At 40.6% G+C, this 25,398-nt stretch overlaps 1 protein-coding gene across 1 annotated transcript in view; it reads right to left on the bottom strand.

Moving 5' to 3' along the window:
• Window positions 1-25,398, bottom strand: part of colq (collagen-like tail subunit (single strand of homotrimer) of asymmetric acetylcholinesterase) — a 93,142-nt gene that overhangs the window by 7,461 nt on the left and 60,283 nt on the right. Inside the window, exons 12-14 of the mRNA XM_048613929.1 lie at window positions 15,537-15,633; window positions 9,219-9,358; window positions 7,095-7,214 (exon numbers count right to left, since the gene is read on the bottom strand). Of these exons, the coding sequence (XP_048469886.1) occupies window positions 7,095-7,214; window positions 9,219-9,358; window positions 15,537-15,633 (357 nt within the window). The remainder of the gene's footprint in view (window positions 1-7,094; window positions 7,215-9,218; window positions 9,359-15,536; window positions 15,634-25,398) is intronic.

Raw genomic sequence — 25,398 nt, 5'->3', positions numbered from 1 at the left:
AAAGGAAGACACAGAGTTGGAGAGGTGTACAAATTTAGGGAAGGAATTCTCAAACTTAGAATCTAGATAGCGTAGACACAGCTAGCAATGTTGTATGTAAGGAAGTGGGGTGTACAGATGACAGTCATTGCAAAGGCTTCTAGGGCTGATGGACAGAATAGAATTAGGGAGGAATGGTGATAAGGAGGAAATGGAGCCCAAAACAATGATGGCACACCACAAAGTGAAGCTACAATGTTAATTCATGATAACTGTATAAGGACCAGATCTGGCCATGTCATACACTCACCAAAACATTATCTGACTGTATAGAGACAATATATGTACATGTCTCCTTCTACATGCTGTGGTAAAATGTTTCCCATTTTTTAAAGGGAAAAGAAGGGATGTTGTTTTATGGCATAAATTCTAGGCCATGAGGACAGTGTACCTTTAAGGCAGTTGCATGAGATCACAACCTGCGATGTTCTGGTATAAAAGTGCCAACCTTACCTCAGTCACTGTCTCCATGTAATTGATTAAAAGTAGGGCCTTCGATCAGTCAGCGATACATATGTACAGTGACATCTGCAGCACAAAACTGAGACTATGTAAGCAAGTAATAACAATTTGTTCATGCAAAAATCTTGGACTTGTATGTGCTGTCCTGGTGCAAGTTGGGATAATTGTCTACATGTTTATTGGTCATACTTTTGTAAAATTTTAAAATTGAAGTATTGGTGCACCTGAGGCCTATGTAGATTAGTGAGTGAACAGGACTTTTAAGTTAGAATATGAACAGCAAGAGTTTACGAAAGGTGGAAGTAAGAAAGTGAACCGAAGGACTATTGGAACAGAAAACCCTCGGGGCAATAAACTGGAATCTTTTCAGTCAAAAAACTTTTAATGTTTTACTTACCTAGTTCAGGAAATCTTGACAAATGTCAGAAAGATTCCTTTGATCTCGTTGACTAGAGATATCAGATAAACTGCCCCTTGTTGATGCAGCCTTTAATTGAAGTAAGTGTAAGAAACTGACAATTTGACATTAGCCAGTTCTCAACAACTTGACGTCACTCTTCACAGGCTTGCACAAGTGCCATTGCTAATTCTTCCAAGAGTAAGATTGGGGCAAGCTCAGGGTGAACTCTTTCTTTTGGCTCCTGACGACAGTTTGAGACAAAAGGTACATTTTTTTTCCCTCTGTGGACACAAACTATGCTCTCTATCCTATCACTTCACTTGCATGTCTTAATGAAGGTTGGAATGATCAATTTATTTGGGGAAAGATGATTTCATCCATTTGGCTTAGTGCCTGAAGCCTGGAAGGTCAGTGCATGACATGTCTCTGGGCTGCCAACAATTTCTTAGTTACTGAGAGCAAGGAAACATCTCTAATTATTGAAGTATGACTCACGCATTTTCTTTCCCTTCTTCACTATAGAAAGATGCTACAACCTCTAATTAGCACTTCCCAAGTGGAGATGGTATCCTTCAGATCAACAAAAGATATAGTGAAGGATTTAAACGCTTATTTTTCTCTCACCCAGGGCATCCCAAACATATGCTTCAAGACAGGATTTCTCAGTGCAGCATTTAAAGGAAGCACATTTAAAGGATGTTTGTGAATTCATATGTGCGTTGCAGACTTTTATTCTGCAACAAAGCATATTGAGAAGATTTCACTTTATTTATTTTGCTTTTCCAATACTAATAGGAAATTCTGCTTGACTCTCTTGATGTGCTTGGTGATGTTCAATATGTTAGTCTGCATAAAATATACCTAAGATTGTAGGGTATTGTTGAAACAGACATCTTGAGATCTATTAATAAATCTATTTTAGCAGCCCTAATATCACAGACTTGCATACATAGACTAGGTTTTGTGAGATGGATGTTACTGTACATATGTATATCTGACTGACCAAAGGCTTTACATTGAATTGACTACACAGAGCAGGTTATTTTGCTTTTATTTTCTCTCCTTTGTTCCAAGTGTGTTTTCTTAGGTTGGAACTACCTTATCAACATTTAAATTTCTTTGATTTTAAACTTTAATTCATTAGCAGCCTCTGATGTTTGATCTTTCTAAAAGAGAGTGAGGTAGAGTAATCATTGTGCTTCTGCATTGATTTTTTTAGTCTGCAGTTTAAAGTGGAACACTTTAGTGTTGGTTATAGTTGTAGTTGTTCATCTCTGAACTTGGACAAATTGACAGATGAATATTAGAAAACAAAGCTTCTCAACTGCCACACTCATCACCTCTTCAGCGTTTAGCACCCAAATCATTTGTCACCTCTAGCTTTCAGTAGCATTTAGTGCCCACTTATTGCTATCATGATACAGTTTATGCTTTACCATAGGTTAGTCTGCATAGAATATGCCAGGAAGTTGGGTTTTCGTTAAGACAGATGTCTTTTTTCACAACACTAAAAATTAATGAGTACACTATCAAAACGTAGACATTTGGTCAAAATGTTCCTGTTCAAGCTAAAGTGTTTTCTCGAATGAGATTCAAGGTGCTAAATTAACCACGGCTGAGAGCAATGGGCTTCAACTCATTCATTATTCGGCTATGATTTTACGCACCTTTACGGAGAATTGTGTAGCCAGAGGCAGAAGTGTTCACCACTGCTGCCATATTCTGGCTTTCACACCATTGGTGCCATATCTAAAGCCCAGCTGCACATTATTTCAGAAGTTGTAACTCCCCTCACACTGTGGTCCTTGACCAGTATCACTGAGGACATGTCGTACAGGTAATGGAAGGTTGCTCCTTGCTTCACCCTAAGGGAATTGGAGGTGTCGGTGGACTGTGATGAAGAGAAGGGCAGTCCATGTTCCCTTAGATTGCCAAAGGACGCCATGCTAATAGACTAAATCAAGCTGGACCCAAATTGCACTCCTGATGTAGCACCGTGTATTGAGTGAAGTGGGATGCCCAGTAGTGCAGAAAGAAGGTCAATGATCTGCACCCTGCAACCATCTTCTCTCTTCTACCTCACACTCACACGGCCACAACTCACTCTATCTCTGCCACTGCACACACATCTCACCAAGTATCATGGACTACAGATCTCACTACTACATGCAACATGTCCATGTCCATAGTAACCTACCTCATCTCCTAAACCACTAACTCTTCCTACTCTCTGCGCTTCCTACTCGCTCACATGAGATACCTCACCTCATATTGTGCCCCTACATCACTGTTAAATGCCCTTCCATCTACTTCCACTGTATGCAGGCCCTCCTTTCCCATAGCCCAGATAAATGTCTCCACAGTACCCTGACTGACTTAACTGCCACTCCTGGACTTGTTGCATTTAGCCTGCAGGACTGACCATGGCTCATCCATGGACTGCAAAAAACTTGGATTCCCAGACTCTGATAGGACCAAATGCCTAACTGATCATGGGCAACTCTCTGAACTGGAAGTGGAAGAGGCCCTTGACTGACCATGACAGTACCCCTGACTGACCAGAGTGCCCCTTGTTCCCACTATACTCCATTTTGACTTTCACACACAAACATTAGTTTGCAGTACATGCAATGTGTTTGTTGTGTAAAATGCCAGCAATGTTGCAGGTGTATACTGACTTTATAGCATGGTTATCACACAGTGACATGCACATCTCATTGACGGTTCAGTGTACCCAACTGCAACAAACTGCCCATCTCTTAATCCGCACTAAGAAGCAATGTGAGCCACATAAAGGCTAGCAGCCCCTAATCCTGTGCTGAATCAGTAAGTGCACTACTTAAGCAATGGGAGATGGACAGAGTCTGGCAACTACAAGTAACCTCAACGTGAGCGAGGACTAGAAAAGTAAGAGCCAAATGGTGTATTCCATGTCCATGCAGGAGATGGAGGTGCATCCCTATATACAAGGTTAGCAGACAGAAGCAAGTATGTTATAGGTGTCCCTCAGCTACAAGTAAAGTGTTAAAGGGCTGATGTGGTGTGAGAGTTGGTCTGAGAACAGGCATGATGATGTGGTGAGCCTGGTGGTTTGCCAATGCCAACTTGTGTGCTCAATAGTGAGTTCCAGAAGTGCCATTTAAGGCTTAAGGGGAAAATCGCCAAACATTTTCTCGACATCAAGACTGACTTTCTGTTCTCTTTGTATTTTCCCAACATTCTTGTCATTGTTCAAGCCACACCAGGGAGTGGAACAAAATAACTTTAGTTTGAGTCTGTGCTTACTGGTGTTACATTACACATGCTTAGCTGACTAAAGCTACTTCTTGTCTCCATTTATGTGGAGAAAGTGGTTGAATGTGAAGCAGCTACCTTTATCATATCATGATGTCATGCAACTGTCTTAAAGGGACAGTGCTTGTGAGGGCTGCAATCTATGACATAATACAACATCCACTAATTTCATTCAAATTTCTAATGTGCACTCCCAAGGTGTGCTGTATGAGTACAAATTTGCAAGATTATCCTGACAGTTTTAAGGTGCTCCTTCATCAGTTTTACAGCAATTTCAAAAAAAATGTAAATAGCCAATAGTGAATATTTACTGATTAGAAAAGCCTACCTGAAATTTAAAATGTTACGAGAACACTTAGGTCGTCATTGTATGCAACAGATGATTCAGAAGGAGGAAATATAAAGAAATTGTTTTAATGCTCTCCTTTCTCTTTTTTAATATTCGGGATTAGTTCAGCTTGTACTACATTTTGATGTCCCTGTGGAAACATTAAAGAACTATCCTTAATGAATTTGAAGAAAAGTCAGCCCAGGGACATAAAGTTATGACATTCTGGATGAGAGCCAAGCATTTACTCACTTATGCCATCAGGCCTCACAAGTCACATTGACAGTTCAAAAAGATTAATTCCTCGCAATGGCTGTTAGGGCTCACAAGAGCTTAAACCATGGCATTGTCAGAGTGAAATTCTCGTTGAGTCAAATTAACAAAAAAGAGCTTTAAGACAATGAAATCTAGTTTTCTGCCCCTCCACACACCACAGTCACCTTGAAAATTGTTCAATTAGTGCTGAGTGGGCAGGACTATACCCCTTTGTTAAAGTTGCTCAGGAGGTTTGAGTTATAAAGAAAGGCTGGATAGGCTGGGACTTTTTTCATTAGAGTGTAGGAGGTTGACAGTTGACCATATAGAGATTTATTAAATCATCAAAGGTGTAGATAGGTTTAATGGTTGGTGTCTTTTCCCTAGGATGGGGGATGTCAAGACTAGGGGGCATATTTTTTAAGATGAGAGGAGAGAGATTTAAAAAAGACATGGGGACAAATTTTTTGCACAGAAGGTGGTTCACATGTGGAATGAACTTCCTCAGGAAGTGGTGGATGTTAGCACTGTTACAACGTTTAAAAGACTCTTTGATAAGTACATGAATAGGAAAGGTTTGGAGGGATTGGGCCCAGAGCAGGCAGGTGGGACTAGTTTAGTTTAGGGTAATGTTTGGCATGGACTGCTTGGAACGAAGGGTCTATTTCAGTGCTGGATGATTCTATGGCTCTCTGACTACAACCCTCTGCTTCTCTACATGAGCTCCTGGTAATTAATCCCATTGACATGTGGATAGGTTAGTGAGAGGTGTTTGTACAAATAGCATACTGATGCAGGAAAACTTGAATTCTAATGTATTCTCTGCTACTTACATCGTTTCAAGCTGAGCGTAGGGGATGTTTGGATGTAAATAGAATTGTGATTGCCATTCACCGAGCACAGTCTTGCACACACCAAAGAGGATAAAGAAAGAAATTTTGTTTCGTTGTTAAGAAATTTAAAAAAAAATCTGGAGGTAGCTTGCTTTCTGATACTGCTATGTCCTCTTTGGAGCAACTCGTCTGTCAGTAGTTGAACACCAGTAAGTCAACGCTCCCAAGGCCTGAATGGTGACTGTAATTTGTCGTTTATTTGCATGGTTGCTAGAAATCACCATTCTATTTCTTCCTGGCTGATTCAACATGAGAGACTGAGCATCATTCATAAATGCATGCAAGCTTCATAATCCATGGCTGTAGGAACTGTCAAAAGAGATTCCAACTTTCTTATACATAGTTGAAATTAAACATTAAGTGTTAGAATTTTAATAGTTCTGTCTTTTTATTGTGATATTTTCAGAGTGTCAGATTAAATGCTCTGTCATTGCATTGACAAATCTGATTAGTCAGAAGCCAAAGCCAGCCTGGCATTGATCTGGTTGAAACATTTCTTAATCACATGACTTCCAGCAGAGATTGTCTCATTTCTAACAGAGAATGGAAGAGACTGAAAAATAAACACAACGTGTCTGCCTCCGAGACAACAAGGTGCAGAGCTGGATGAACGCAGCAGGTCAAGCAGCATCATAGGAGCAGAAAGGCTGATGTTTCGGGCCTAGACCCTTCATCAGAAATGGGGGAGGGGAAGGGGGTTCTGAAATAAATAGGGAGAGAGGGGGAGGCGGATAGAAGATGGATAGAGGAGAGGATATTGGAGAGGAAACAGACAGGTCGAAGAGGCTGGGGTGGAGCCAGTAAAGGTGAGTGTAGGTGGGGAGTTAGGGAGGGGATAGGTCAGTCCAGGGAGGACGGACAGGTCAAGGGGGTGGGATGAGGTTAGTAGGTAGGAGATGGGGGTGCGGCTTGAGGTGGGAGGAGGGGATAGGTGGGAGGAAGAACAGGTTAGGGAGGCGGGGACGAGCTGGACTGGTTTTGGGATGCGGTAGAGGGAGGGCAGATTTTGAAGCTTGTGAAATGCCTCCATCCTGCTTACTTCCAGTTGTAATTAAGAGGTCGCTGTCTCAAATGGGCAAATGAAGGGACAGCTAAGAAAATCTAAATTTATGTATAATTTTGAAACACACTTTTATTACTGACATTTGTTTCCCACTGTAATATTCATACAGTACAGCAGATGGCAATCTCCTATGACAAGAAAAGCCGTTTGCATTTTCAAGAAAGCTGAAATGTGGAGGCCCACCTTTAATAGCTGTTGTTCACATTGGATTGTTCCAGCACAGAAACACAGGAATAAAAACTATAAGAGGCAAGAGTAGGAAGAGAAACTCTTTCTACTTCCTGTTACATTGAATTTGCAGGGTGAGTTTAACAAAAAATAAAACTTTTGGAAAGAATGCAACAATTAAACTTGCACTACCTGAATCGGCAGCCATCCACCAGTGTCTTTGAAGTACAGTGACCTTTGATCTTTCCGGAAAGCTAGTGCATTTGCAGTGTTCAGCTTTTCCAGCTCTTCTTCATTGTCTACAACAAATATCTAAAAAGAAAATTTGTTAAATATTGTTTTGATATTACAATATTTGCAGGAAAGTCAGGATGGATGCAGTTAGAAAAATTGAACCAGCTCAAGAAGTAAGAAATACACTGTTATTTTGGCCTTTCTGACGGCAGTGTTATTAGGAGCAGATTCCAATCATTTACATTGATTACATTTCACTGTTTTTGTGCACTGGCATTGCTTGTTCCATCTTTACAGACAATTTAATGCATCTTTTTAATGTTAATTTTTGGCTCCATAATGAATAAAGCTTTGATTTCAGCTATGAATTTCATTTGGAGAGAGATCGATGTCACAGTTTCGCTCACACCTAATTACAACAACAACCTAAGGAAGATGCAGGAAAACTTATGAATGACGTACAATGGTCCAACACGCCATGTGGAGCTCCAATAAGATCAGTATGTTTATCTCCAAGTACTACTGGTTGGTCTTATACTTTTCTTTCCCCTGTATGAACTACACAAGAGCATGTAGACATGCACAAATACACAAAACCAGCTAAATTATGTACAGAGTTGGAATTGATTGCAACGTAGGATTTTAGGAACAGGTGTGGACCATTCAGCCCATCGAGTCTGCTCCACCATTCAATAAGATCATGGCTTCAACTCCACCTTACTATCTGTCTTACTAATAATCTCATCACCACTGAATTGAATCTATTGAATGAATGTCAAGCCTCCAATGATTTCAGAGGGAAGAGAATTCTATGTACCAATGATCCTCTGCGAGAGAAAAAAGAATCCTCCTCATCTCAGCCTTAAAAAGAAAGTGTCTAATTCTGAACCTGTGTCCACATCTCCTAGTCTCCCCAAAAACATACTCCCAGTATCCATCCTATCAAGTCCCCTCACCATCTTATATGTTTCAACAAGATTCTAGTGAGTTCCAATGGGTACACACTCAACCTTTCTTCACAATATAAGCCCAGCATCCCAAAAAAAGCCCTTAATTGGCCACTCACCACTGCCTAGAGAAAAATTCACTGCACTAAACGAACAATAGTTGTGTAGAGATGCTCCCAACATCAAGACTGACCTACATGGACTTCTTGTCTGATTCTGCCACACATCTCACCATAGTCTATGTTGCTCAGACCCCTTTAAGATTCTACGCCATGTCTTCTACAGTGAAGGTAGACACAAATTATCTTTTTAATGCCTCCATCATAATTTTTATTCATTCATTCATGGGATAAGGGCACCACCAGCTAGGCCTGCATTTATGCCTGTACCTAATTACCCTGAACAAAATGGTTATGAGCAGCCACCTTGAATTGCTGTAGTTCTTGAGATGTAGAGATAGCCACAGTGCCGATAGGAAGGGATTTCGAGGAATATTTCCCAGGCACCGTAAAGGAATGATGGTACGGTTCCAGGTCAGGATGCTGTGTGCCTTGGAGGGGATCTTGCAGATTGTGGTAGTTACATGCGTCCAGTGCACCCATCCTTTTGGGTTCTGGAGGCCGCAGATTTGGAAGGTGAGTTTGAAGGAGCATTCATGAGTAACTACAATGCATCTTGTAAATGGTACACATTGCAAATTAGTGCTAAAGGAGAGAGAAATGTTGAAGGTGGTGGAAGGGATACCACACTCATCCAGGCCATTTCCTTGTTTTCAATGGTCAATTCCCCAGTCTCACTTTCTAGAGGACCAACAATAGCTTTAGGTTCTTTTCCTATTTGAATATTTATAAAAAAAAACTCTTACAATCTGTTTATTTTACCAGCTAGTTTTCTCTCATACTTCAGTTTCTTTATATTTTTTCATCAATCTTTGCTGATTCTTTAAACCCGACCAATCTACAATCTACCGCTAATATCTGCCAAATTGTAAAGTATTTCTTTAATTTTGATATTTCCTTTAACTTCCTTATTCAGTCATGGAAGATGCATCTTTCTCACTAGAATTGGATAAGAAGGCAACAAGACAAACATTTTTGGATATAAATGATGGTTCCCCACTAAAATCTGTACTTACCACTGGTACTTGTGCAGAGTTGATCAAAGGTGGGAGTTCACTATACGATGGATTGCTTACGGTCTGAGGGAGATTACAGTAACATCTTCCTACTGGCCCTGGGAGTCCTCTTTCACCTTTTGGTCCAACAATTAAGCGACCTTTTAAACAAAAATAATGGTCAGTCAAGAACAACATACTTCTAATTTTCTTTATGAACTCCATAGTTGATTCATTTCAGTGCACCTTTCACCCTTCTTGTTATACATTAACATATTAATATTCTGAAATCAGACAGTAAAGTAAGCTCCTTTAAATAATCTTTACTCACTATATGGCAAGGTATTGCATGAGGGAGTGGGAGTGGAGCTGAGCATGATACATCAGACAACATTTGAAGTTCTGTATAATTCTGTATAGCTAATAGCCACATTACTGCTCATGACAAGTGTAAACTAGTATACAACACATTATAAGTATCCCTGTGCCTAGAGGGTACCACAATTCAAGCAATTTTCATCAACAAGGCACAGGCCCACTGTAGATTTCTACACTGGGAGCAATCAACAAGGGCATCTCTCATTCAATGGTCTTCCTTGGGGTTATCGGGGAGGAGAAGGCTTGTAGGCCCACTGACACCCATTCTTTGCCCTTCCTTCTGACTCCATTCTTGCTGCCTGGTTAACAGCCTGGCACCCTTTGCAATCCTAGGCCTCTCCCTGGGTGTTTTACTAGTGGCACCCAATACTCCCATTGGTCTATGATTGACTAACAGCTCTCAGTGGGCAGGAATTCCACTCTTGTGTCCTGAATTCTGGGCAAGACACCAAGCTGCCAGTTAAGTGCTAGTTAAAGTACTTAATTCTGTCAGGCCTTTCCTCAATGAAGATGCCATGGAACTACATCCAGTTCTCATCATTAACGTTCCCTCTAAGCTGCGCATGATGTTCCATGCACAGTAACCGGTATCAGCGTGCTGATCACAGCATTGTTGTCTCATTCTAGAGGTCACTACTGCACACCAGCCTTGGAGAGACATGCAGCCACTAAGAGAATGTGGGGGAATGCCACTTATTATTGTTAAACTCCATTCTAGGATACAAGCTATGCCTCAGTAATCCACGCATGGCTCCACCAAAGCTGCAACACTGTGTTACAGGTATATTCCAAATCAAGATTTGGATATGACTTACTTTCCTATTTGCATGTTGTACCTTGTTGTTAAGCTTCTGTACTTAATGTACAAGAATAACACCAGAACTTATATTGATTGAATATTTTCAATATAGTAATATGTCACATAGTGTCTCACCAGAGCATTATGAACAAAAATTAAACACCTTCAAGGAGGAATGTGAAGTAAAGAGTATGAGGCATGGTCATCAATAAGAACAATTGAACTAGGGGATACCCAGCAAGCCAGATTTAGATAAGCACAGACATCTTGTTGAGGTATGAGGCTGGAGGAGATTACAAGGATAAGGAGGAGCGAGACACCTCAACTTCCTCTGAAAACTAACATTTAATAGTTTCTCAGCATTAAAAAAAGTTTTAGTATTCTTTCTACAAACATTATTCACATATTTCCTTATTACAAACATCATCTTCCTCTGCCTCATTCAGTCACTTAAACTTTGCAAACTCTCTGAGCAAATGATTTCCCTCAGGGATTGGGAAGAGTCCGAAAACTCTCACAAAAACAAAAACAGAAGTTGCTGAAAAGCTCAGCAGGTCTGGCAGCATCTGTGAAGAAAAAATCAGAGTTAACATTTCGGGTCCGGTGACCCTTCCTCAGACCCTTTCTCAAAACTCTCACCCTGCCCTTACACCCCCCGGTGGGGTGGGGATAACAGTCACCCATTGGGTTTTCATGGAAGTGTCCCTTTAATTGATGTGGGGACAGGTCCCTTTTCGAACGTAGGGTGCAGGCAGGCTCTTAGAGCTGGTAGATGGATCAGAAGCCTTCCAGCCTGAAAAGAACAGCTGGATCTGATGGTTGGTAAGTGAGTGCTTCAAAATGGAGGTGACCTCTGAGTAACTTTTATAAATCTTTAAATCAAACATGGTTCTTACAGCTAAACCACCATGACTGGGAGTGGGGAGGTGGCCCTCTCTAAAGGGCAGTATGTAGTTGCTCTCATATCCAGGAAGGGTGCAAGACACCTACAATTTGGGTTCTCTCAAATTATATTTCCCACCAAGCTTTGTTATCTTTTCTTTCTACCCAGAAGTGTTATCACACACAACTGTGAAACCTTCCCGCCACCAAAATCACAGTGACCCTTATTTTGCATTGCTGAAAAAATACTAACCACCACCAGCAAGAGCACCCATGTAGCCAATTCAGTGTTAACATGCAAAGCCCGTTATGGGAAATGCAAACCATTAAAAGAGATGGGGTGGGGAGCGGTTGCAGGGTAAGGGGACAGGAAAGGGGATAAATCAAAATGTAGTTGAAGGGAAAAATAAAGCATTGTATCCCTGACCTGGCTTTGTATTGTCAGCAAACCCGAATACGTTAGGCCTGGCCTCTACATCCAAGTCATTAATTTAGATTGCAAATAGCTGAGTGCACAGTACAGATCCTAATTGTATCTTACTTGTAACAGCATACCAACCTGAAAATAACCTCTTTATTCTTTTTCTGCTTCCTGTTCTTTAACCAATCCTCCATAGATATGATCTCCATTTCCATCCTGTGTACAAATCCTTTCAAAACTCAACTGTATTACGTTCATTGATTCCACTTTCTCTGCTAATATCATCCTCAAAAACACAATTTTTCTTTCATCCAACAATGTTGGCTTTGCCTAATTATGTCAGGAATTTTGAAGTGCTCCAATATTAGGCTAATCGGCCCATAGTTTCATAATTTCATCTCTTCCTACTTCCTTGAATTGCGATGTTCCAATCCAGATGGATAGTTCCAAAGTATAGGTATTTTTGCAAGAGCACATCAATGCATCTACTAACTTTGTAACCACCTCTTTAAGAACTTTAGGATGTAGGCCAGTGGATCCAGGAAACCTGTCACCTCGATCTCTCCAGTAGATTATCTTTATTAGCATCAATTTCTTTAAGTTCTTCACTCTAATGAAATCCTTGTGTTATGAACCAGGTCAGATCCCCTCAAAATATATTAACAAGATAGCCCAGACCCTATCTTTTTCTTATCTTAAAGGTAACTGTCAGGTGCTGTGTCCCAGATGCAATTCGATTAGTCAAACTACTCGATGTTAAGCAAAACACAATTTATTCAAATACTAGAGTTAAAATACAGCAAAAGAAAGAAGAACTGGGAATAACAACTCGACAAGAAAAACTTAATGGAATAATAGATGCAGTAACTATCACTAATTAACTGTTCCAATATAGTAACAAACCATAAATATATCCATGGAAAAAGGCACATTCAGAAAACAGATTTGTCTCACATGCGATCCAACAGCCCGGGAAGAGTACCCCAGCTTTTGGCTGTAACCGAGAGAGGGAAAAACAGCTTCCATTTCTTCAACACCCCAACAGCAACTGCTGCTGGAAACTAAAAATCCCTGGTTCTGTGAGAGCTTAGCCACATCCACTCAGGCTGCTTCAATTGTTACAACTTAAACAAAACCCAGGCCTCACAAGTTGTTTACCTTCTCATAGACTACTCTTCACCTGTCCACCAATTTCTCTCTAAAAGAAACCAGGACAAAACACACCTCTTAAAGCCACAGAATTGTCACACTTGGTTACCCATTAGTTTTTGCATGTTAATGTGCCTTTCAGTATAAACAAAGCATTTGTTTAATATCTCTGCCTCTTCCTTATTCCCCAATATAACTTATCCTCCTTCAGCTCCAAGAGTTTTATCTTTGCTTTTGATATCTTTACGTTCAGTACACTTGTTCTTCTCACATACTGCAATTTTAAGCCGTTTCTTCCTGACTAGAGCTTACTCGCTGATGATGATGACCATTAAACTGTGTCCCTTCTGTCACAATCCACTTACTGTTAGCAATCACTAACCCGCACTATGGCCTTGACCTTCTCTTTAGATTCTTTCCTTTCTGCTGACCAGAACCTTTCCCATCCCACTCCCAACATCATCATTTTAGTTTAAAGCCTCATCCACAGGTCCACTATGTGATCTGCCAGAGTACTGATTCCAGTATTGTTTAAGCAGAGACAGTTCAAATGGAACTGTATTGGTGCAAATACCCCATGAATTAAAACTCCTGTTCCTCACAACAGTTGTTCAGGCACGCCTTCAACTCTCTGCTCTATTCAACTCTATATTAATTTTCATATGGCTCAGATAGTCATTCATTAGTTAAAGGCACAATTTTACAGACCCGCTTGACTTTACAGCCCCCTTTGTAGAAACCACTCCCCCCCCATTTTACACACCCACCGCTAATTGAACCCAACAAATGCCCAATGAATGGCTACTTAAGAGCTTCTTCCCACCTAGTCACTGTTTGCAGTCAGTGGGAGAAAGTTGGCAGGGGATGGCAATCCTGGTAGGTAAAGGGGAAGACTCCTTCATTGGCCCCTTTTTCCAAACAGACTCCTCTGTCACTGTCTGCTCCCCACCCACAGGTCCTCTCCTCACTCCCCTTGTTTTGGCTTCTCCCTCCACACCCACACGCCTGCCCACCAACATCTTTTGATCCTGGCCCACAAAGAATTGCACCCATCCTCTTGTCACAGTTTACCTGGCATGTGTCTCCTCAAATTTGAGGTTAGATGCAGTCTCAGAAGTGGCCATCAATGCTGGTGTTGTGGCTAGGTGCCACACAGCTGACTGCTTTTCAATATGGCCCTTCCTTCCAGCTGGTGGCAGAAGGTTGGGGTCTCAACCCATTTAATGGTCCTTAGAGTTCACCACTGCACAGCAGGAAATCCTGCCACCCATAACATACTGCCTTATTACAATTGAACCTCTGCTCATTAATTTAGACATTAAGCACTCAAACCCCCTCAGCAGAACCTCATTGTACTTATGCTGCTGCTTTCCACAGTGATCACTCCCTTTTATACAAAGTTCTTCTCCAGCTACAAGGAGATGTCCTTAACTCTGGCATTTGATAGGCAGCAGCACCTTCTGTTTATCCATTTCTGTTCCATTCTATTATTCCTCTTCACTCTCACCACTTGAAGGATTTCCAATCCCGCATTTAGTGCTTGGTCAGTTTGCCCATCCACTTTGCAAACCTTCCTTCATCCACAAAAGGAACAAAATCCTTGTACCTGTTGGCCAAGGAGAAAACTAGAGGTTCTTCCAGCACCACACTGAAGTTCTCCTTACTTGTTTTATTTGTGGTCAAAGCCTCATGTCTATGACTGCTGACCTGACCAACCACTGAGACATTCAAGAGGGCACTGGCTGATTATTTGGATAGAAATGCTGTGCAGAAATATGGTGAAGAGTCAGGAGATTAGCAGTAGGTAACAGAAGCAAAGCAGGCATGATGGACTGAGTAGCTTCCTTCTGCAATGTAACAATTCTGTGATTCTACAACATCCTAACATAAGGGGCCTATATGCCTCTGGATCAAAGAGTCCAAGGAACTTTCCCTTCTCTGATACTTTGCAATACCTGCATCTCAAACTCCACCTCAGCAGCTGAGCAGACATTCTTGCAATGTAGGCATGAACTGCAGCCATCGTTCTGTGGGAGCCAACTTCTCCATGCAAACTCTTACATGATGTAGTTGCAGCACACAGACTGCACTGACATCCCTAAATATGTCATTTTATTTGTTAAATGATTTAAGGTTTATACATTTAATCAACTTAGCCTATAATTTTTAATATTCTTAACTAATTACTAATATTGTTTAAGCTACAGATAATTGAACTAAAAATATAACTTTAAACAAACTAGTGTCAGATGCAAATAACAACACTCCTCCCTTCCCTCCTGCACTGAATTCTCACTTTCAGTAAATTCTGTTTATGACCATTCTGTGTAATCGCTCTCTATTCTACTTGTTCTAATATGATTTTTTTTAAAAAGGGCAATACTTCCATTAAAATACATGCATGGAGGTCACCTAACCGAAACTGTCCACTGCATGGATGACAGCAAAGGGCCCGATTTTGATTATGACACAAGGACTGAGAAGAAAATAAAATAAACTGGAGGAGCAGGTACAGAAAGAGAAAGGAAGTGAGGCAAAAAAAAACTTTGAATCAAGAGGGAGACAAAACAGAAATAGCCCATTTGTTTATAAATACCAATGAACATCATTAACCTCACTATTATTTTGAGGGTAAATTCTGGATCAATATTTTTTAGTATCTTAAAACAATTATATTTAGCCCCGTACATTAATGACCAGAGTTTCTTACCTGATGTCGATATCCCAGGTGGACCAGGGCGACCAGACGGTCCTGGTGGACCTGAAGGTCCCATCATTCCAGCTGGACCCATTTCCCCTTTTAGTCCCTTCCAGATAAAGGGAAATAAATTAATGCAATGCAACGGGTTTTCTTTTGGAAATTAAACACCTGATAAAGTAAGTATTTTTCATATTTATATCAACATTCATCTTGAAATACTTGTCAACATTATATTTCTATTTAATGAATAAAGTCAATAGTTGTTTTTTCTCTTTCTATTAATTGTCATGTTATGGTGCAGATGTTTTGTAGGTGCTATTGCAAAATTTCATTGTTGGTGTGGAGATTCACTAGATGAGAGTGTGGGGTCACAACTGTACAGTTTCAATTACCCAAATATGTTTGTAATAAGTGGAATGTTCACATATTTTCTGTGTGGGTTTTGGAGTCCAACTATGGTTATGGCTAATTTCATTCCAACCAGAAGGACATATTATGGAATGTCCAGTCTCATAGATCATTACGCAATGGGAGGATGTCCTACTTTGACATATGTGTATTAGTAAAGAATCAGCACGTAGGCCCTCTTATCAACTGTATTTAAATGGCATCTCACTGTACTATATAAGAGAAGAAAGGTCACCGACTTACAAGTGATTCTAACAAAGACACCTCAGTCTTAGGTAAATTTGTTATGGTAGTCCCAAATATAGCGAGCCAGACCTTTATACCCTCCATGAGTCACCAATGGGCTGAAAGGTAACTTACAACTCTCACAAGGAATTCACTGGATACAATTACAACCAATCAAGTTCTCAACACACAGGAGTCATCCAGCGGTTTAAAAAAAAAACACAACACAAGGACTGAAATAAGTGAAAGTGGGCACTCTGTATATACCTCTGCCATACTGTATTAATTCAACATTATTATAATTACACAGCTTTTCTATGAGGGCTTACCCTGTCTAGTTGATGTTCTGCAGCTACAAAGCTCTAAAAAATATTATTTTTATTAAAAGTTTCCATCTCATTGAGAAAGCTTCAGGCCAATCCATATCTAACAACCTGCTCTGAAAACTGTGCTCACATTTTGACAGCTGTGATGAATTTCTCCATAGATAAGAAGCAACTTATCTCCACATTTTTAGAAAACATTAGGGGCACAAAATTTGGTCTTTAGTACCAATGATAAAAAAGTCAATGGTCCCCTGAGTAGGATATAACTGGGCCTGTACTAAAGCAGAATCAGCATAGTGTCTCATTCTGGGAAGTACACTCATGATTGTGTCAACTACATGCACCAGAAGCCTGTCACCTGATGCTGCCATGATAGCAAACTGCCAGCGTGACTGATTTGATGTCCTGTTTATAACTTCGATCATGCAGGGCAATTTATATTTGCTGTAGCTCATCAAAGAACATTCATTGAACTGTAAGTTGGGCCCAGCACTGATATAGTTTAAAGACCAAGCACTCAATTTGCATGCAAATAGCTTCTGATGTTGTAAGTACTGGCTGTTTTTATAAGTGTTGCGCTGAGGTGTTGAATTTGTCAGCAAATGTTGCTTCATTCTTTCAGGGGAGACAAAGGATATCATGACCTGACCTGTCCACACAAAAGCTGCAATTGCTTGCATTGCTTCTGAGTCTGCAGCACATCAGTACGATAGAACAGAGGCTACAGAAAGAGCATGTTCTGCACAAAGCCCTCTGCCAATATGGAAACAGATTGCTCGATGATTCTTGACAGTGACAGCAATCTGTTTGACAAACCAGCCAATGCAAACAGCATGTCAGTGTTATCAGTGTTCTCCTGTAAATCACTCCATCTAGGCTGCTCCAGCAGAAAGTATCTGCCACTTCAACTAAGAATCATCACAGACTCTTATTTGCCCCATGGCCTGACTGCAGTCACTCAGGCCCAGAACTCATTGGGATGGATTTTTAACAAACTAATTCAATGGGGTCCGCCTGATGGCCCCTGGCGACCCTGGCTCCTTCCACAACCAGCCCACTGATAGAAAGTGACCTATTCCCATTGCCTCCCCTCCAGAGGCACTGCTGAGAGTGAAGAGCTCTTGCAGAATGGCTCCTGTCTTTAAAGGGACGGGAGCCCTGAGGGCAACTAATTTGTTATTGGAAAAATGCAAAATCTGGCAGGGCTCTCATAAATACCCAAGGCTCCAGAGTAGAGAAGGGGCTTAAAGTAGGAAACTTCCATCATCCTCAATATTCTTAGCACACCCAGATATTACAGTCTCTATTGCTATACTTTGGGAGACCATCTCCTCCACAGGATATGGGAGATGAAGCCCCATCCCCAGCCACTTGGGCTCTGCTCTTTTGTATAGCCTGCATGGGAGGGAGGGAAATTCTAATTATCATGTTACAGAATGTCTGGGTGATGTTCCTGCCATAACTGAACAGCTGGAGATATGGGGAACTGGGTGTGAAGTCAGCAGCATTGGCAGGTGTATGAGGCTGAGTTGGAGGATTGGACTGTTTGAGTCCTGAGTGTGAAAGAGTTCTGTGTGGTGAATTTTCATGATATGGTACATTGAGCAGCATGAGAGTTTATTATTACAATGGTTGGGTGACGTTGTTGAAGAGACTTGCAATGAACTTCACAGCCCACGTGAGGTTATTAGACTTCTGGTGGCATTTTTGCCAGGTGATCAGGACCAAATACTGGCCATTGATGTCCTTAGTCAATGCTCCCACTCCCTTCTTTGAGCTTGACATGAGAACCTCATGGTCCCCTACAAGGACATGGCCTTTTTCCTGTTGACTATCTACACCACAGCCTATAGCACAATCTCAGTGAACCTAGGAACACATTCTCTTCCCTGATGTTTAATCTATGCAGCTTATCCATAGAGCCAGTATCAGGACAGGTGGCTAGTAGTACCTGCCGTCCTTGTGTGCAGCTTAGCATAACACGATTACAATATGAGGAAGCTCTGGATACTGGTGCAATCCAAGGTATCAGCAATAAGTGGGAACAGGAAATTCCATTCAGAGTTACTGAGCTGGACGATGAACGACAGACATGGTGGCACATTAGGGAGGGGTGAAGACTTACCTGGCACTTTATTCCAGGAGGAAGTCACTCCACCTAAGATAGCTTCCCAAAGTGAGAAGTCGGCACCTCAAGGTAGGACACCAGCTGACATTTTGAGGTTGCACCTCTGCTCTAACAGATCTCACAGAAGAGGCACAACAGTTTTCAAGCCCCAAAGAGGGTTTACAAAGGATTGGGTCTTCTGATCTGGTCAAGGACTGTAGGGTGTGAAAGCCAGTGAGACAGGTAAGAGGAACCAAAACAGAAGCATCAGCTTTTCAGCCTGTCCCAAAGGTCTGAAGTTTTATGTATGTATAAAAGTATGTTAATCTCACAGAGGGCATTGATGAAACCACATCTTGAATAGTGTGTGCATTTTACTCTCCTTGATGAAGGAAGGATGTATATGTATTAGAGGCCCTTCAGAAGAGGCTGAGTAGATTAATCCATTCTGAGGAAGGGTCACAGGACCCGAAACGTTAACTCTGTTTTCTCCTTCACAGATGCTGGCAGACCTGCTGAGCTTTTCCAGCAACTTTGTTTTTGTTCCTGATTTACAGCATCTGCAGTTCTTTTGTTTTTTTTTACTGAGTAGATTAATGTCTGGAATGAGTGGGTTGTTTTATAAGGAAGGATTGGACAGGCTGTCCTTATTTCCACTGGAGTTTGGGGTATACAAGGTGTGCTTTGATGGATGTTTATAAGATCCCAAATGGTCTTGACAAGGTGGATGTGAAAAGGATGTTTACTCTTCAGGGTGAATCCAGAACCAGGAGACCCTTGTTTACAAATTAGGGGGCACACTTTCAGAGCAGAGTGAAGGAGCTTTTCTCTCAAAAGGTTGTATGATTTTAGAATTCTTTGCCTCAGAAGGTGTTGCAAGCAGATTCATTGAATATTTTTAAGGCAGAGGTATATTGATTCCTTTGCCTAAAGTTATCAGCAGCAGATAGAAATGTAGAATTCAGAACACAAGCAGATCAAATTTAATCTTAATGAATTGTGTAGCAGGCTTGAAGGGCAGGATGGCTTAATTGTTCTCCTATTTCATGTGTTTGTATGTACTGTCTTTAAGAAGAGGAGATTATCTCGCATACCATCAGCATCCAGTTCACCTCCTGCTTAACACTCAGGCTGCTTGCTGTGTTCACCTCACTATCTGATAAATGAACAGACAGCACCACACTTGCATAGGTGCACCAATTTTTGGCTCAATCCTTGCAAATGTCGAGGAGCTGACTCCAGAGATCTCACCTCCGGGAGCACCAAAAGTCCCTGTGACATAAAAGTCAGTCACATGGTAACTGGTAGTGCATTGCCGCGTATCTCCATAGATTTTCACATATCATGGTGATATGCCCCTAATTAGTCACAACCTTCCATTGCTTAAAATTTTGCACAGTTTGCTCCATTAAAGTGCTAAGCTACCAATTATGACAAATCATTAGCCGAGGATATTAGTTGCTGCAAACTGTGCGCTCCAAATTTATCCTCCTTGTCTTCTGTTCTACTGATGTGCTTCTGGTACCACTGGCCATAACCGTATCCCAGGACAGTATTTAGATTTTGTACCAATATGGTAATACTTTTCAACTTTATTAAAATCATGGCTATCAGGTCCTACCTTAAATGAAAAATGAGCTTTTCAATTTAATGCACAATGAAGCACAATTTCCTTTTGTCAATTTCAACAATCAAGTAGTGGATTTTTTTTACTTCAGACTTCAGATGAACTTAGCTGATCTATTTCTGGATGGGATAAGAATTCTCAACCTGTGCCAAGTAACGAGGAATATTCTTTTAATACTTTCTACTGAGGTAATGCCACTCTTTACTTTATTGCTAAAATTAGTTACAAAAGATAAAGTTTCTCCATTTATAAGCCATTTTCTGTTCAAAACATTCAAAAGTGACAAGGTCTTCAAAAAGCCTTTCTCATCTTCCAGTTGACCAATGTGGCCTGTTTTTGTGTCACAATTCTTTGTGTTGAATTAAATACATTGAAAACACATCACAATACCTCTGAGAAATATATCAGACTTATAACATCCTTTCCCCTAAGCCTCCCGGCCTTTAGTTTTTAGATATATGTTATTCCTAAAGGAGAAACACAAGATATTGTACATTCCAAGGAGTCAGTCAGAGTATGATGCCACAAAAATCCTCAGGTTTCCACTGTTCCTCCAGCCGGCAGCACAGTAAATCATACCAACAAGATATTTAAGTGTCTGCAAATACACCAAACCTGCTTGTGTTATAAGTAAGAGGTTGAACTCAAAATTCAGTAACATTTTTCAAGAGGAATTATAAAGGTAAACTGAAGCATCATAGAGGACATGTTACTGAGGAACATCAAGTTCAGAAGTTCTCTCTGTTGGACGGTCATTAACTTGTGTTTTAAAATAGAAATGGGAAGTTTTTTAAAATCCTGAATTAGCTAAAGCTTTTTGTGGCACATCCAATTGCAGTGTTCCTATATTAAGAAGTCAACAAAAATACAAAAAATCTTACAGGAAATAGAATGGCCTTTGACATCACTAACATGATACATCCTTATTATATCAAGGATATTTTTTTCCATGACTTCTTTTTAGCTTGTCAGATTGAAATAAAAGTGGTGTTGACTAAAGGTCATATTTCTAAAATTGATGTTTAAACAGGCAAATCCTCTGAGAAAAATAGTACTGAGTGAGATCTAGGGACTGATATTAACAAGTAGGCAAATTTTGAATCAGTTAAAATTTAACCCCTGGCTTTGAATAGCTTTATGATCAGTTAAGAACGACAGTCCAATACACTATTATTCACAGAATCTGCATTGCCTGTAAATTCAGATGTACTACCATATCAGTTTTGATGGTACTGCAAAGTTAAATTTACAATTAAAGGGAGAAACTGAATATTCCCACACATAGACAAAACATGACGTGGAGGTGCCAGTGTCGGACTGGGGTGGACAAAGTCAGAAGTCACATGACACAAGGTTATGGTCCAACAGGTTTATTTGAAAACATGAGCTTTTGGAGTGTAGCCCCTTCATCAGGTGAGGTGAGAGAGAAGCACAAAGAACACAGAATTTATGGGCAGAGAGATCAATAGGCGAAGAGATCAAAAGATCATACAAATGGTGTGAGTGGAATGTCAAATAACAAGTCTCTGCAGGTGATCAAAGGTGAGTAAAGTGTCAACAGCTGAATAACAAGCAAAGGGATAACCTATAATCCGGTTAAGTGAGTCAGAGAGATAATTATAAAGCATTAAAAATAAGGTGGTGCTGGGCAAAATAACGGGAATAGCATGACAGGTATAACAGTTGCATGCCAAGGGTCTAACCAAAGTAGTAGGTAATCTAAAACTGTACAGACTAATTAAGATAGAGAGATCATAACTAGTTATCAAGGTGAGGGCCTTCAAACAACTGCCACACCTTTAAACAGCCGATCGCTTGCAGCAAACTTCCCAGCCTTCAGGACAACATCAACCACAACACCACACAATCCTGCTACAGCAACCTCTGTAAGACTTGTCAGATCATCAACATGGATACTACCATCACACGAGGGAAACCACCCACCACGTACACGGCAGATACTCGTGTGACTTGGCCGATGTTGTCTATGCCATGCGCTGCAGGCAAGGATGCCCCAAGGCATGGTACATTGGTGAGACCGTGCAAATGCTACAACATTGGATGAATGGACACTGTGCAACAATCACCAGACAGGAATGTTCCCTCCCATTCGGGGGACACTTCAGTGGTTAAGGGCATTCAGCTTCCGACCTTCAGGTAAGTGTCCTCCAAGGTGGTCTTCGAGATACACAACAACGCAGAGTCACTGAGCAGAAACTGGCAGCCACGTGCTGTAACCATGACAACGGCCTCAACTGTGATCTTGGGTTCATGTCGTGCTACATGTGACCCCACCACACTGTACTGTATCTGTAAAATCTTCCTTACTGTCCTGTTTTGACACAATCACCTTGATAAATTGTTATGATCTCTCTACCTTATTTAATTTGTACAGTTCTGGATTACTTGTTACTTTGGTTAGACCCTTGGCATGCAACTCTTATCATGTTATTCTAGTCATTTGGTTTGTCTCCAGCACCACCTTATTTTTAATCTATTATAGTTATCTCTCTGCCTCATTTAATTGGATCATAGATCATCCCTTTGCTTGTTATTCAACTGTTGGCACTTTACTCACACCGTATGACACTTTTGATCACCTACAGAGACTTATTATTCGGCACTCCACTCACACCGTTTGTATGATCTTTTGATCTCTCTGCCCTTGATCTCTCTGCCTATAAATTCTGTGTCTGTGTGCTACTCTCTCACTTCACCTGATGAAGGGGCTGTGTTCTGAAAGCTTGTGATTTCAAATAAACCTGTTGGACTATAACCCAGTGTTGTGTGACTTCTGACATAGACAAAACAAACAGCACAGAAGGAAATTAAAGATAAACTAATCATATAATTTATTTTTTTTAAAAAATTCACCGTGTTGTCCCAAACAAAGAAACTGTGCAACAAACACTATAAGATCTGTATAAAGGGAAGTTTTATATAGAACAGTAAGGTATGTAGCACAACTTTACTCAGTGCAAGATTTTTATTAAGAACAGTCCAAAACTGCCATTGCTCTGTTCCTTACACCTAACCCTCTGTATTCTTCTGCTTCAAATGTTTATCCAAATCACTTTCTTTCCTCTCTTAGGGATAATTTTAGATTTATATTGTCTTGTCACTGTCTCCCCAACTGGAAGAAATAACTTTTCCCTATTCAAGCCTTACAAGATCCTTGACAATGTATAAACACTGAAGAAATCTCAACTTAGTTGTCCGTGCTGCAATGTAAATAATCTCAATGTCTCAAGTCTTTTCTCATTACTACAGGTTTCCACTCACATCACTATGGTGATTTTTTTTGCTGTATGTAATCCATGGCTTTAATGCCCTTTGTGTAATGGCATAGCCTCATTGTTATCAAGCAAAATTGTTATCGTTATCCTTCCTGCCTTCATTATAAAACCCAAGCTGCCTCTTCTTATGACTTTGCTTATGAACACCCATACTTCAAAATTGAATTTATCACAAAGTAGTCCATCAAAATCTAGCCACACTCTACATTCATTTTTAGCACCATATTTTTTTACTGACAGTTGAACTGTTTTTCACCGATATTGGAGTGAAAAGGTTTCACTGGGTTTTGACATAGAATAATGTGCACTGAGATTTGAGACAATATTCTTCACTGGAGAGTTAAAAGGGATTGAAGATTTGAGAGATGATACATGTGAGATGTTAGAATAGATTCCTTATCGAGAATTGACAGTTTTTCACTGAGATGTTATTCTGAGGTGACTAATATTTTTTATTCATTCACAGGATGAGGGCATCGCTGGCTAGTCAGCATTTATTGCCCATTCCTAATTGCCCAGAGGGCAGTTAAGAGTCAACCATATTGCTGTGAATTTGGAGTCACATGTAGGCCAGACCAGGTAAGGATTGCAGTTTCCTTCCCTAAAGGACATTAATGAACCAGATGGGTTTTTCCGACAATCAACAATGGATTCATAGTCATCATTAGACTCTTAATTCCAGATATTTATTGAATTCAAATTCCACCATCTGCCGTCACAGGATTTGAACCTGGATTAACATTCCAGCAATAATACCACTAGGCCATTGCCTCCCCATTGCAAAAATGGGGATTTAATATGCTTGAAAATTAAGGCATAGCCTGATAGAACAACGAGCATTAGAACATAACAGGTTAGAATAATTCATTGCATGTGTTAAACCAGGTCACAGGGTGGGGAGGAGATTGTGATCATATGTTGTTGGGGGTATTCCTATGACTCAGATCCCCAAGATCAACACTTGTTGCTCTTCACGAATCCAGCAGAGTGGCTATGCCACTTCCAAGGACAGTTAGGAATCAACCACTTGACAATGGATCCAATGATTTGTAGGCCTGATTTCACAAAGACAGCAGATGAAATGAGTGAACCAGATAGGTTTTATGGCAATCCAATAATTTTGTGATCATCATTATTAAGACTAATGTTTTATTTCATATCTTTTATTTAATTACTTTTAAATTGCACCAGTTTTCATTGTGTGATTGGAACTTGTGTCTCAGGAATACTAGTCTGAACTGTTGGATTCCATTGTTGTTTCAACAGCATTGCTTTAACAGTGAAGAGCCCTTGCAATAATTAGAAGCATACGCACAGACACGTGATTTTTAAAAGCATTTTACATGCTACAAACACATATGAACAAGGAGCAGGAATGGGCCATTCAGCCCCCTAAGCCTGCTCCATCATTTAATAATGTCATGGCTAATCTGATTGGAACATCAAACCCCCTACTGATCAAGAATCTATCCACCTGTGCCTTAAAAATATTCAAAGACTCTGCTTCCAGCACCTTTCCAGGGAGACGGTTCCAAAGACCGTCTGGGAGAAACAAAATTGCCTCATCTCTTTTTAAATTCGAGACCCCTTAATTTTAAAAAAGTGATTCCTGGTTCTTGTTTCTCACATAAGAGGAAACATCATCTCCACATCCACCCTGTCAAAACCCCTCAGGATCTTATACATTTCCACATTTCCGTCAATTCACCTCTTACTCTTTTAAGCTCCAGTGGATACAAGCCTAACCTATCCAACCTGGACTCATAAGATATAGTAGGAACTGCAGATGCTGGAGAATCCGAGACAACAAGGTGCAGGGCTGGATGAACACAGCAGGCCAAGCAGCATCATAGGAGCAGAGAGGCTGACGTTTCGGGCCTAG

The sequence above is a fragment of the Rhincodon typus genome, chromosome 2 (genome assembly GCF_021869965.1).
Source record: "Rhincodon typus isolate 14 chromosome 2, sRhiTyp1.1, whole genome shotgun sequence".
Taxonomy (NCBI): Eukaryota; Metazoa; Chordata; class Chondrichthyes; order Orectolobiformes; family Rhincodontidae; genus Rhincodon; species Rhincodon typus.
The sequence above is the reverse complement of the archived record's forward strand: the minus strand, read 5'-3'. Positions and strand labels throughout refer to the sequence as shown.